This window comes from Chionomys nivalis, chromosome 5 (genome assembly GCF_950005125.1).
Source record: "Chionomys nivalis chromosome 5, mChiNiv1.1, whole genome shotgun sequence".
NCBI classification, from domain to species: domain Eukaryota; kingdom Metazoa; phylum Chordata; class Mammalia; order Rodentia; family Cricetidae; genus Chionomys; species Chionomys nivalis.
The window spans coordinates 9,129,715-9,144,261 of record NC_080090.1 but is presented as its reverse complement, the minus strand read 5'-3'; the positions used below and the strand labels follow the sequence as shown (position 1 = coordinate 9,144,261).

Sequence of the window (14,547 nt, the reverse complement as noted above, 5' to 3'; positions counted from 1 at the left end):
CTGGCAGAGCGCTGAGGAGCAAACTCCACACACAGCATGACTTGCCTGATTCCTTCCTTGGTTGAATTACTAATTTGGATTACATGGTATTCATTGGGGCAATGTCCCTTCTGATCCAGAAAACATTCTAATCCCAAGTGTCTGCAGACAGAAATCTACACCTTAACATGTTAGTCAGTTTCCAGAGCTTCTGGTAAGCCAGGCCGGCAGCTTCGGGGACCCTCTTTAACCCTTCAGGAACACAGAACCAGTACCTAACCAAGGAACTATCCGTCACATCACCTTACAGCCCTTGAGGGGGAACCACAGGGACACTAAAACCTTGGATGATTGTTTCCTAGGAAACAGCAATCGTTGACAAAAGTCACTGAACGTGACAGTTGGAAAAATTAACTTTCTCATCTTACAAAAAGAGTTCTCCACACCTAGAGAAACATAATGGTTCCATCGCAGGAAATGAACATTTTTAATATTTTCCCCACCATCCCTCAGCGTGTTTCAAATTAGTGCATCTTTAGATTCAATTGTGTGAGGGAAACAAGGATGTCAATCACATCAGAATGCAAATGTGCATTTTTCCCTTAAGTCCTAAAATCACATAAAAATAGATAAACAACTCTAATTATATTCCCCACTTACAATTAAAAAGTTAAGAACTAAGTGAGTAGGCCAAGGTCACACAGCTTGCTAGAGGTTGCTCTTTTGTTTAATTGTTTATTTTGGGGAGAGGAGCAAGCTGTGTAGAGGTAAGAGCAAACCTTGAGAAAGTCGGTTCTCTCTTTGCGCAATGTGAGTACCAGGGACTGAACTCAGGTCGTCAGACTTGGCAGCAAGCTTCTACGCCCACTGAGCCATCTCACCAGCCCTGGGGCTAGACTTTTTAATAAAGCATCAATACACTAACTTGATAAGTGTGGAGACCGGAGTGAAGAAAGAGGAGGTGTTGAAAAGTTGGCTTTCACACAGTACACTTGGACCACGCCGTCTCCAGTGTGAAAGCATTAACCCATGAGGGAGGCGGCGCTGACGGGTCTGGGCAAAGCTGGACTTCTGGAATCTGAAGGCACAGAGAAGGGGTCACACCCGACATGCCCAGCACTCACCCTCTCATCTATGGGGACTCGGGTGGCATCGTGTTGACTGTCTTCCCGCCCCGGGACACGGGCCACCGAGAGCCCGTTCAGCGCTGCCAGCATAAGTGGCCTCCTCTGTGGGTCCAGGCCTGCCATCTTCTGCTTCTCGAGATTCTTCCGGCAAGAAAAGACACGTTCTCATTGTTTATAATTCCAGGGGAAGGTTGGAATGTGTTTTAATCTCCCCAAATCTGTGACTCCCCAGCCAAGGAATGCAGACATTCACCATTAGCAGGGCAAATCGAACACAGGCTTCCCATTATTCCCACCATGCCCAGGGAGGCCGGTTCTTACAGGACCCTAGGGCCTTTATTCTTAATTAACTCATGCGCTAGAAAGCTAAAGATAGACGCCCCAGCAAACATACCTAGCCGCGGGATTTACAGGAGAACATACAAAGGGAGCGCATACAATATGCTTTAGAAAAACATGGGCTGAAGACAGAAGGAAGAAAACAAAGGATGACCCGGACCGAGTCCATCACAAGGACAGGCCTTTTGCACTAAGGGCGTAAAACCCACCAGCCACCGTGTTGATGAATAGATTCTACACACCAGCAAAGGAAGAAATGGGGTTTCTATTCTGAGGGGCTCAGGATGAAGACCTGAATCTTACACTTACTGCCAGTCCCTGAGACACCTGCTTTGCCAGCCCCAGACCATGAACCACCAGGCCTTCAGCCTTCAAGCTCCATTCAGGGTAGACAAAGGGTACTGACTACCGCCCCTCGCTGGAAGGGCGGGACAGGAGTGTGGCTTAGCCAATCTTATCTCCCCCTCATCTCTGGGCTGAACCGGGTGTGGAACTACCCTTGAGCATCCTCACGTCCCTGGCATCAGCAGGGGGACGGAAATCCTATTTACTGCCGGCAGCCTACTTTGCACAGCTCTTGAAAATAATTATGTCTTAGATGTTCGGGGAAGAGTGTGCAAGGGGACGTTATGATGCACAATGATGTCATGCCAGTTTGTACATGCCTGTGACTGCTATAGACCAGGTGGCAGCCTGGGATCGTCAAGGATTTGTTTTCTTATTGCACTGCTAATCAATTTACTCCTGGAGGAGGTATCTTGATGGCGCCATGTTGTTGGAGACATGGCGCTGAGTAAGGTGGGGGCGGGGCGGCGGGGACTTGGCTGGCATGGGCTTCACTGTCATCAATGTGCTCCTACAATCGGTGAGAAGCCTTTGTGAGAGTCGCTACCAACAGGACATCCTGACCCACGAACAACCAAGGGGGCATCGGAGAGGAGGGCACAGTGAGATGTGATGGGTGGCTGAGGAGTGAACAGCCTTGGCACCTCCGTGCCAAGCAGGCCTCTGGGATACGTCTGGATTCACCCCCTGATTAGCTCAGTTTTGTGAAAGATAACTCTTTTCTATCCCCTCCTTTCATTCAGTTTTGAAACGCTTCAAAGGTTTTGTTTTTGTTTGATTTTTGAGACAGGGTCTTACTAGGCAGCCCTGGCTGCTCCTCAAACTTGCAAGCAATCCTCCTGCTTCTGCCTCCAGAGCTTAGGGATTGCTGTTCTTGGGAAAAGCTCACTACCTACCCCGGGAGAACTGGATACGGTGATAACTGAACCAGGCCTCTTCAGTGCCGCTGTCATTTATCCCATTAGCTTTGCAGTGGGGACAACAGAAAAATGAATGAAATAAATCAAAGTAGAAGGGTCTTTCTGGACCTTTCTGAACTGAACTGGCTTTCTTTGCTCTCTGAACACGACTCCAGGCTCGGGGCTGGAAGGTGGGAAATGTCTTCGAGGAGGCAGCAGAATTGAAGCATGGGTCCTAAGCCGAGCTCTCCATTACAGGAAAAGCAACTGCGAACAGGGAGCTCACTGCACCCAATTCTCCACACAGGCTTGAGGCTTCCCTCTGTTCTCTCAGTGAGAGGGGCTGGTATGGCTGCCGCAGCCTTCTTTCCTACTCTCCAAACATAGAGGAGTGGGGAAGCTGTGTGGGTGCTGCCTAGGCCGGTACAAATACAGACTTCATGATGAACATTCGTCTTGAGTGGTGGAGTCACCGGCACAGGTGGCCTTGCATGACCCCCCCGGTGCTTCTCTGAGGTTGGGACATTGACCTCAAGGATAGCAGTCTGTGAACTCCCGGTTGTGTGAGGCTGTGTGAGCTGAGGGGGTCTAACAGCTACAGGAATGCAGTTCCCGAGCGAAAAGCTAATGGTGGGATCTGCCAGTCGGTGTGATCCACCATCCTGGAAGAAAACAGAACTGGGGGAGGAGACAGCAGGGAGCCCTTCACTCTTCTTCGGTGTCTGTACCATGCTTCCAAGCAGGGGACCCGGGATCAGGGCCCCGGCTGCGGGCTATTTGTTTAATCTGGGCAACAGGAGAGGATGAGGATAGCGAAGATGAGGTTACAACACCTTGTGGACATCGTTAAGTCTCAACTTGTCAGGGCCAACTTCGAAGCTCAGTGCTTACGGTGATGGATTCCTGAAGCCAAGGCAGCTTTTAAGAGGCCTGGAGCCAAGAAGTGTTGAGACATCACTTTACACCAATGAATTACTCTTTTCCAAGCTGGGAAAGCTGTCTCTTCATGGTACCCACCCCCGCATTTCACTCCATCCCCAGCCAAAGGTGTGTGTGTGTGTGTGTTTACCCCCAGAAGCAGAGGCTTCAAAATTTCCCTCCCCATTTGCAAAGCAAGAAGCATGCGGTCCATCCAGGCTGACCCTTGTTGCCACCCTGTTGATCACCAGAATCTCGGGGCTGAGATGCCTTCAGGCTGTTCTAAAGTAGTAAGGTTGGATTCGACCTCTCAACCCAGCAGTGTGGCTTCTGTAAAACTTTGGCCTTTACTTCCTCTGTCTGGGTTGATTCCCAAGGATGAGTTCGGAAGACTCGGTAATGAGCCTAATGACCTCCGACAAAGCCGACTACCTGACAGCTGTATCCAACGGAAAGCCGTCAACTGGCTCAATTAGTTACATAATTGAAAGGCTTTTTAGGGAGGTCAGGGTTTCCAGGAAAAGCAGCAGTGGAGGGTTTTTCTTTTCCAGCAGCAGCAGCAGCTACAATCCAACAATGTTCTCATTGTAAGAGGTATTTATTTTCTTGCTTACACACATCTGCCCCCGTGTGGTCTCGCCCCGACAGCAGAACTAGCTTTCGGAGCTGTGTGCATCCCCGTGAAGGGTCATGTGTAACAGCAACACTGCGGCGTGTCTTCAAATGCGGTGTGTAAGCATGTACGATGCATGTGCACGCACATACACACGTGTGAGATTCTCATAGAGCAACCCTGATACGGACTGGGGCGCAGTGGTAACCCCCTCAGGGACGGACCTGGGCTCAGTGGTAACTTCCTCTGGAACGCGCCTAGTCACTAAAATGTTCTGTACTACATACCAGCCGTAGCCACGAATGGAAATGGGATGGCAGATGTTCCTTGACAAAGCAAACCCACATCTGGGGACATCAAGGCTGAAATGCCCATAGGCCTTTAGGGCCCAGCATGCTCCCTGAAGCCTCCCTCCTCTAGGCCTCCATTAGTGACCTGGGAGTGGGGACACTCACCCTAGTCATCATCTCTCTCTCTATAATGCTGTCCTCCAGGGAGAACATCTCTGACACGGGCCTCTCCTTCACAGGCTCCTTCTTGACCCGCTCCTTCACGCTGGTGAGGTCAGGCTCAGAGATGGAGGGGCCCAGAGAGGCCCCATTGACAGCCAGCTGCTCGGCCCGAGAGACACTAAGGGCCTTGGCTGGCCCGTGTCTCAGCACCCGGGCTCTGGCCATGGCAGGAAGGATGGTCCCCTGGTCCTGCCGTAGTGCCCCGTTACTGACACTTTTTCTTGGCCCTGGGTATTCCGGCGGGGGCCTGTTGGGAATGCGGGCCAGGGCGGCCTGCAGCTGGGCACTGTATTCCACCTTCTCCCGAAGGACCGGAATCTGAGGCACCGTCTCAGGGGCCTCCTCCTCCTCCTCACTCTCACTGCTGTGGATTAGCATGGTGGCATCCGAGAATGTCTTCTTGTGGCGGTACTGGGGAAGCCCGTGCACGTCGTGGCCACCCGCGTCCTCAGAGGGGCCCTGCTCCCGAAGCGTGTTACGGCGAGCCATGGGGATATTGAGTGACTTCAGTGTCATAGCCTCCATGCCGCGTACCATACTGTTCATCACCTCTAGGCTATGGCGTTTATTCACCGTGCCGTGATGCTTGGTGGCTGTAAGGGGCTCGCTCACCTCCTGCAAAGACTGATGGACCACGGGAGAGCTGTCCTCCTGGAAGGTCTTTACAGAAAGCTGGACTTTCCGAGTCACCAGATCAGGGCTGCTGCCACTGACATACTTGTGGCGGTGGCTGGCGAGGTCTGGGGTGCTGGTGGCAGGCCGAGGCCGAGGGTAAGGGGGTGGGGGCCTAAAGAGATAGTTCTTGAGCATGTGGGCTGTACTGTAGTTTTGTGTTCCTTGAAGCTGCATGTTGGCCAGTTCTGGAGTGCTCACCGTGTGCGAGATGGAGCTGGCCCCTGGCTTGCTACGCACTGCACTATTTTGGGGGTTCATCTGGTCAGGTGGACTAACAAGTCTGTGACCGTAGCCCCCCTGGGGCGCGTACGGGACAGTGTAGGGATGCCTCTCCCGCATCTCTGGCTGGCTGTACACCAGTTCCTCAGGCTGGTTGTAGGCATGGGTGTTGATGATGTTGAGGTTCCGCAGAGACCGGCTCTGGCTGTCTGCGTGCACCAGCCCCCTCTTCATCTGCCGCATCACCGTCTCGTAGTCAGGGGTGGGCCTGTAAGAAGGCACGATGATGGTGCTATGCCGGTGGCTGGGGATGTAGTCCGCCCTCATGATGTCACTTCCAGGAATGCTGAGGTTGGAGGACACCGGAGAGGCCTGGATGAAGCTTTGGGAGCAGCTGAGGGAGTTAACACTGTGAACACTGCACACGCTGCCGTTGGTGACGGTGCCATTTAAGTAGTTTAAGTCCAGGCTGTTGTGAGATTTGCAATACAAGGCTTCCTCGTTCCCAGGGAAAATGCTGTCTGCAAAAAGTCAAACACAGGAACGTGAACCATCACAACACACTGTTTCAAGAGACCTCCTCCCTAAGTCCCTGGAGTGGATGACTGAAATAGGTTATATAAAGGCAAAATCCCTGACCCTCCCCCGCATATGTCACCAAGAACTGCTATCTCGGATAAAGTGTCCATGTACAGAACACGTCAGAGCGCACTACAAAGGAAGTGCACAGCGTGGGCATCGCATGGGCACCGTCTCAAATTGCTATAATTAGATGGAGACAATGAGCCACTTGTTGGAGAGACCTGGCCTCTTGTACACAGCTTCAGGGCAGAACCGGATATTTGGGTCAGAAAAGTTAAGAGTTTTAATAGAGTAATAGACTTAAACTGCCCCACCCTCAGAACTACTCTCTCTGACTATATCAGAAAAGGGCTCTTAACCTAAGGGACTGACGAACATTCAGAGAGAAGCGAGGCTGACGGCGTGGCCAACATGGCCATGGTCTCTGAACAGCAAGCAGCCAGTGGACAAAAAAGGTCAGAATCAAGAGTTTCTGAGGTGTTTCTGAAGCCTCCCTCTAGCTAATTCCAGTAAAAAGTAACAGTGGCTAAAGGAACCTAAAGAGCCACAAAAGCAGTTTTCATGCGTATCTGTGGCATGTGTGCACGTGAGGGCGTGTGTGCACGTGGGGGCATGTGTGCATGTGGGGGGGCATGAGCGCACGTCGGGGCATGAGCGCACGTGGGGGCATGAGCGCACGTGGGGGCAGTGTGCACGTGGGGGTATGTGTGTATGTGGGGGCATGTGTGCACGTGGGGGCATGTGTGCACGTGGGGGGGCATGAGCACACATGGGGGCATGTGTGCACGTGGGGGGACATGAGCGCACGTGGGGGCATGTGTGCACGGGGGGGGCATGAGCGCACGTGGGGGGGCATGAGCGCACGTGGGGACATGTGTGCACGTGGGGGCATGAGTGCACGTGGGGGCAGTGTGCACGTGGGGGTATGTGTGTATGTGGGGGCATGTGTGCACGTGGGGGCATGTGTGCACATGGGGGGGCATGAGCGCACGTGGGGGCATGAGTGCACGTGGGGGCATGAGTGCACGTGGGGGCAGTGTGCACGTGGGGGTATGTGTGTATGTGGGGGCATGTGTGCACGTGTGGGCATGTGTGCACATGGGGGGGCATGAGCGCACGTGGGGGCATGAGTGCACGTGGGGGCATGAGTGCACGTGGGGGCAGTGTGCACGTGGGGGTATGTGTGTATGTGGGGGCATGTGTGCACGTGGGGGTATGTGTGTATGTGGGGGCATGTGTGCCCATGAGGGCGTGTGTAAGCACTTGCATGGACGACCAATGTTTGTGCTAGCAGTCATCCTTGCTCACTTTTCTGTGTGATCCACTCAGGCAGGGGCTCTCAGCTCCACTTTGAGCTTGCTGCTGCCGAGTCTCAGTAGCCATCTTGCTTGGGGATCCCACCTCAGTTTTGTGGAGCTGGAACTTCAGGTGGGTCGCTACCCTCACCTGGCATTCGAGTGAATTCTGAGCATCCACACTCCGGAGCTCACTCCTGCACAGCATTGCTGTGCTGGTGTCTGTGCCAACTTTATATATGGAAAAGAAGAAGAATCAAGAAAATGCCTCCACACGGTTGGTAGGTCTATGGGAGCATTTTTTCTGTTTTTTTTTTTTTTGAAGGGTTTGTGTGGGAGAGCCCAGCTTACTGTGGCTGTTGCCACCCTGTGCAAATGGTCTTTGTGCAAGCCATGAGAAACAAGCCAGGAAAAGTGGTGTTTCTCTGAGGCCTTCTGCATTGTTCCTGCTGTGGGCTCCTGCCCTGACTTCCTTCAGTGACGGAGTGTGACCTGAAAGGTGTAAACTGAAATAAACTTTCTTCCCCACATTGTTTTTGGTCGTGGTGTTTTGCCACAGTAATAGAAACCCCGACTAAGACAACCACTGAGTCACCTCCCCAACCCACGAGCCACAAAAGCCAGTTTCTAAGTCAGGTCCATTCTGGATATGCAGGGCCCCCCCCACACACACACACATCACGCATGCATGCACACACACACAAATATACACACACTCTGGATATACAATGTCACACACATAAACACACATTCTGGATATGCAGGGTTTTACACACACGCACACACACACATGCATGCACGCACGCAGGGGCACCCACACGGTTCTTATATTTAACCTCTGTCTCCCTATTTCTGTACAGAAACAATAGCACCACAGGCTTACTGCAGGATTAAATGAGACAATACACAACAAGTTCCTCGCCTAGCACCTGACACCTCACAACCACTGGTCCATGTTCATTCTTGTCCCAGCACCCAGAGAAAAGGGCCTGAAGGGAGGAGAGTAAGAAAAACCACTGAATGATGAGGGTGAGAGGTTCGTTCGCTCAGGCACCCCGGAACCATGTGGCTGCTCCAAGCTCCTGACATTGGCCCCGAGGGTGAAGTAAGTACACCGGGGAGGGCTGGGCTGTCAATCTCCACCCTTGGCCAACTAAAAATGGGAGGCAAGGAAACAAGAACGCATCCTCTAGCTTGGCCCAGCCACACGTCTTCCTAGTTAGCCAGATCTTGGGTACTTTCCTTCCTAGGCAGCTACTATGTTTTTTGTTTTTTGTTTTTTTATGCTTAATTTCACAAATTGAATCTGCTGGCCACCGTAATTAAACAATGACAAAGTTAAAATCCAACCGTTATTGACATTTTCCAGCAAGTGTCTTTGCGGTGCCCTGGGACCCAGCCTTGTGTCTTACGACGGCAGAAGAACGAGAGACAGTTACCTTGGGAAGTGTGGGTCTCCGAGTAGTGTTCACTGCATTGCACGTGCATTGGAGGCAGGATGTACGGCTGCTGCCTTGGCTGAAACAGAGAAAACAGAGCTGCGGATGCCGCAAAGGCATCTGGGAGACGTCAGAAAACCAGCCCTGACCCAGGGGAGCACATTGCAAGCTGCTCTGCTGGCCACCCCTCTGACCTACCCTCTTCTACTGATCTAAGCTCCCAGTTCATAGTGACACTGTGTACAGCAGAAACCGGTTCAAGGTCAGAGAGGGAAAAACGCCAGCATCACATGTTTGGGTGCGGTTGTTCGCTAGGATGTCGGACACTGGCCAGGTTCTCGGGGCCTTTGGAGCAGGTGGAGTCAAAAGGGACGTACCCGTCCAAGAAACGTGCTTTGCTACATCCAAGACTGGCTCCCTACAAGGCAGCAGGGGCCATGGCTCCAGTTCACAGATCCACAGGAGGCTGGTGTAGGGTCAGGACTGTGTTAGACTGGGCCCCACAGTGAATTTACATAGGGGTCCAATAAAATAATATGATGCATGTTGTCTCAAGGCCACTGAGAATCACACGTGGCATGGGCCAGAGAGACACTCTAGTTCAGAAAGGACGCCCTCCTGGGCAAGATTCCTCCTGAATGAGGCATTTAAACCATTCTAAACCACTCCTGCTGCAGAAGAGGGCAGCCTTGATGTTGGGGGACTGAGGGGTTGTCTGTCTCCTATCTTTTCCAGCTTTAGAGCTATCATCTCAAGACAACTGACTCAGAAGTGGGGCGCATGCCTTTAATCCCAGCACTTGGGAGGCAGAGGCAGGAGGATCTCCATGCCTTCGAGGGGAGCCTGGTCCACTTAGGGAGTTTCAAGGCACCAGATGGGGAACAAGGAAGGTTATGAAAACAAAAGATCCAGAATCAACATGAATCCGAGAGGAAAAACATTGAAATGAACTGAGAAGGAAAAGGCGCTGCTCAGACTTCTAAATAATCGCAGAAGCCCTGGCAGATGACTTTAGAGTTGCAGTTTCTAAGCTAAGACTCCGTAGACCAGGAATAACTAGAGGTTTGCGTAAACTTGTCAAAAACAAGAAAACAAACAAAAACTTATGAGAACAGGCATCACAAAAGAGAGAGAAAGACAGAAACTGGTAAGGAAGTTAAGATTTATAACAGCAAGGGCCATTAAGACACTGACATCTGCTGTCTCACTCAGAGAAATAGCTCAGACCTACAGGACAAGGTGACAAGAGACCTCAGAATCTAGAGCCCTGTAGAGCACCTCACCAAAGTAAGAAAGAGAGGCTCTCTGAATCCCACAAGTGCCTGAGAAGAGTGTTCTGCCATCACAGTGCCCAGGTACAAATGACACTTGATCTCACTAACAAACACATGAGATGAAGAAGGTAACGGAAAACAGCACTAACAGAGGAGATTGAAGGAATGAGCGCGTGAGCAAACCTGCCATGCTCCAGGGGAGGACAGGGTCCTTTCAGAGGAGGCCCACAGGGCAGAGACTGAGGCACACCGAGGTCAGAGACAGCCATGTGAGCTTAGGAATTCCCATGTGGCTCAAGTCTAGAATTCTAGGAGTCTGTGCCATGCTCTTACCAGGAAGGAAGGAGGGAGGGAGGGTGGGAGGGAAGGGAGGGAGGGAGGGAGGAATGGAAGGAAGGAAGGAAGGAAGGAAGGAAGGAAGGAAGGAAGGAAGGAAGGAAAGAAGGAAGGAAGGAAGGAAGGAAGGAAGGAAGGAAGGAAGGAAGGAAGGAAGGAAGGAAGTGATGGAGGAGTTAATTTCATTGGTTAAATAAAGAAACTGCCTTAGCCCTTTAATAGGACAGAAAATTAGGTAGGCGGAGTAGACAGAACAAAATGCTGGGAGAAAGAAGCCTAGTTGAGGAGTCGCCATGATTCTCCCACTCCAGACACACGCAGGTTAAGATCTTCACTGGTAAGCCAGCGCGCGGTGCCACACAGAATATTAGAAATGGGTTAGATCAATATGTAAGAGCTAGCCAATAAGAGGCTGGAACTAATGGGCCAGGCAGTGTTCAAAAGAATACAGTTTCCATGTAATTATTTTGGGTAAAGCCATGCAGGCGGCCGGGTGCCGGGGACGCAGCCCCGCTGCTCCATATTACAACAGAGTGGCACCCAGGCTGGAGAGATGGCTCAGCCGTTAAAGGCTAGGCTCACAACCAAAAATATAAGAGTTCGGTTCCCAACACCCACGGCTGTCTCTCCAGCCACCATCCACACAACAAGGAAGGAAGGAAGGAAGGAAGGAAGGAAGGAAGGAAGGAAGGAAGGAAGGAAGGAAGGAAGGAAGGAAGGAAAATGTCCTCCAAACTTTCTAAAGGAGAAGTTGAAGACAGGCTAGACACACATTGGCTGCAGAGCAAACTCTTTGGTGCTTGAGTCTTTGGACTCCAGGGTGATGTGGGAAGGTCATATGTCTATCTGTTGCTTTCATTGGTTAATTAATAAAGAAACTGCTTGGCCTGATAGGTCAGAACATAGGTGGGTGGAGTAGACAGAACAGAATGCTGGGAAGAAGGGAAGTGAGGGCAGACGCAATGGAGCCAGCCGCCAGGTCAGACATGCTGAATCCTTCCTGGTAAGACACCACTTCATGGTGCTACACAGATTATTAGAAATGGGTTAGTCAAGATATGAGAGTTAGCCAAGAAGAGGCTAGATATAATGGGCCAGGCAGTGTTTAAAAGAATACAATTTGTGTGTTGGTATTTTGAGTGTAAAGCTAACCATGTGGGAGCCGGGTGGGATGAAAAACAGGCCTGCCCGCACCTCCTTCTACACCAGGGAACTGCACATCTAGCCGAGTGGGAAAGCCACACGCCTTAAAGAGCTACAAGACCAGTAGAAAACAAACAGGGCAGCTCTGCCACAGCACCCCTGCGTCACCCTGAAAACACAAAGAGTCTGCAGTGGGACTCACATACAGCTGTGCTTCCTGGTCACAGCACCAGGAAAAAGAACAGCTTTTAAAAAGCAAAAATCAGCTAAAGGCTAGGTGCTTTATTGACTAAAGTCTGGAAATTAGAAAATGTTCCATTCGTTCAATAGACAAAGACCGTTAACTAGACTCCTTTGGTTGCGGCTCATTTAAAAAGCATTTTCTGGCTAGTTTGCTCAGCTCTATGTATGGCAGTGAATTCCTTGGACTCTGGGGCACGTTACCAGAACAGACGAGCAAATGGTCAATGGTCTGAAGGTGTATGATCATTCTGGTCTGGAGTAAGACTGGGGAGAACCTCAAACCACATGGAGGGAGGTGCTCATGGGTAAGTGGGACACGGTGGATGTTTGCCACACCTCCTGCAAGTGAATCACGACCTGCTATGCTTCCAGCAATTCTCCTCTGGTCACAGTACCCTTAGTCACCTCCCCTCAAATGCGTAATAGAACCCTTATCCCAGCAGCCAGACCACGGACTGAGACTGAGGACTGTACATACCAGTGAGGACCGGCTCCAGGTGGGCTGGCGTCTGATTGGGGGTGGAGAATTTGACTGTCTATATGAAAGATTAAAAATGAAAACCATAAAAAAAAATAATTTAAAAAAATTAAAAAAAAATGAAAACCATCATTATTGTTGACCAAAGTTCAAAAGGTCAGACAGACAAGGGAAGCTGGGAAGGGGGCCAGGCCAAACCAGCGAAGCCTACCTCATAACACACGTAGAACACACAGCACACACGGCTCATGACCGCACGCCAACACTAAGAACACACAGCACACACAACTCATGACTGCACACCAACACTAAGAACACACAGCACACACAGCTCATGACCGCACACCAACACTAAGAACACAGCTCTGCCTTTGTTCTCTTTCATGCTCAAAATGTTTGGAACACACATTTTTATAGAGCTTTGCTCATTGTTACTAGAAAAACGAGGCTTACTTCTAAAGAAATATTATGGGAGAAATAAAGACCGGAAAACCTCACATCATGTGAACTTTTAAAACAGTGTCCTGTGTAAACCTGTGGAGGTACATAATGAAAATATTTTCAAAATGCTTCCAGTTTAAATAAGATTCCAAAATAGAGAAAATATTTTTCAGTTTGAGCCCATAAAGATAATACATTCTGCAAATGTTTATCAGGCCAGATGCCTTTTCTGTTTGTTTTAACTCTGTTCTGACGCTCGGGGTCAAAGCCAGCAAACAGTAGGCAAATATTCCATAGCTGAGGTATGTCCCCAACCCAGCAAATCTTTCACAAAGAGAACACTTCAGCATTGATTCAACGACAACAACAGAGAGGTGTGCAAGCCAGAACATATCCATTCCTGAGAGTGGTTATCATGAGGTTCCAATATCACACAGTATTTAAAAACAAAAGGAAATACAAGATACAGACTTTTCCTCGGGCTAAACTTCTTCAAATAAAGACTTCCCTGATTTGGAGATTTTGACTGTCTACCTGCCTGTTGATAAATATCTTTGCTCTGGTGAAGCCACAGGGATAAGGCAGTAATGTGGCTTTCTAGCAGCTGGTCAAATTCAGAGGTATCACTCCCAGGTTAAACATGGTTCTCCAGTGCTGCCTGCCCTGGGGTGTAGGATCCAGATGGCAAGGACCAGCTGTGCAGGGGCAGATGCCGCCTGACGAGCCTGGGCAGCTCATGAGTGGACAGACCTAGATGGAGGAGGAGGTTACGGAGACAATTCCCGTTCTGGAACTCGACAGGAATGCCCTTGACTTGAGATTATGGAGCTCCATGTGTATGTGGGAAGGATGAGGTTAACTGCTTCGGATGCCTCGCCAAGGAAGAAGGCAAGGGTACCCCAGAACGGAATTCTTGATTTTCAATGTTACATGCGGTGTTCACGGATATTAAAAAAGGCCACAGAAGAAACATGAATGTTGAACACAGCAATGAAGCTTTGTGCTGAGAAACAGTTAGAGAAGAAGATGGCAACTCTCAAAGGGATTCATATCCACCACACAGAAGTCAGCTATAAAATTCTTGATGGTGTCAAGGCCACCACACAAATTCAAAGGCAAGAGCAGAACGGAACCATATGCATGTGATGAGTGTGTCTGCAGAAGCCATGGTTATGTCCTTGCTTGGCCCTTCTAACCCATCTATTAACTTGGCGGGTAGGCCTAGACTATCAGATGTACTTTTAGACCCTAGCAGCAAGCAATTGCAATGTCTGGTTTGAAAGGGCCTGGGCTACATGGAGGGAAAAAGTCTGCCATGACCTGGGGCTCCAGTTCTGAGCCGCTGCCTTCTGCAGTGGCACCTGCCGTCCTGCAATATGCCACCCTGCTTGGATGTGCCCACTGTGGGAGCGTAAAGACAGCCCCTCGCTTGCATTTACATCCCTGATGCTCTTTGAACCAAAATTAAACACCTTGGGGGCCCAAGCGGCAAATGCGCTCCGCTGAGGAACGCCTTTTGAAAGCAACCTATGTAAAGGCGCTGACAGAGTGGGCCCCCGGCACGCCGTCTCCGAGGTCAGGCCACGAGGAAGTGCCCTCAATCAGGCTCAGATTTATCATTTTTATTTCCGAACTAAATTAAAAAGACACACAGATGCGTGCCATCTCGGAGTGCCTTCCAAATCCCCCT

At 50.5% G+C, this 14,547-nt stretch overlaps 1 protein-coding gene across 1 annotated transcript in view; it reads right to left on the bottom strand.

Annotated features, from left to right (window-relative positions):
• The window catches only part of Ptpn14 (protein tyrosine phosphatase non-receptor type 14), a 136,322-nt gene that overhangs the window by 13,305 nt on the left and 108,470 nt on the right, over positions 1-14,547 (bottom strand). The window contains exons 11-14 of the mRNA XM_057769737.1: positions 12,417-12,474; positions 8,943-9,021; positions 4,676-6,147; positions 1,104-1,247 (exon numbers count right to left, since the gene is read on the bottom strand). Of these exons, the coding sequence (XP_057625720.1) occupies positions 1,104-1,247; positions 4,676-6,147; positions 8,943-9,021; positions 12,417-12,474 (1,753 nt within the window). The remainder of the gene's footprint in view (positions 1-1,103; positions 1,248-4,675; positions 6,148-8,942; positions 9,022-12,416; positions 12,475-14,547) is intronic.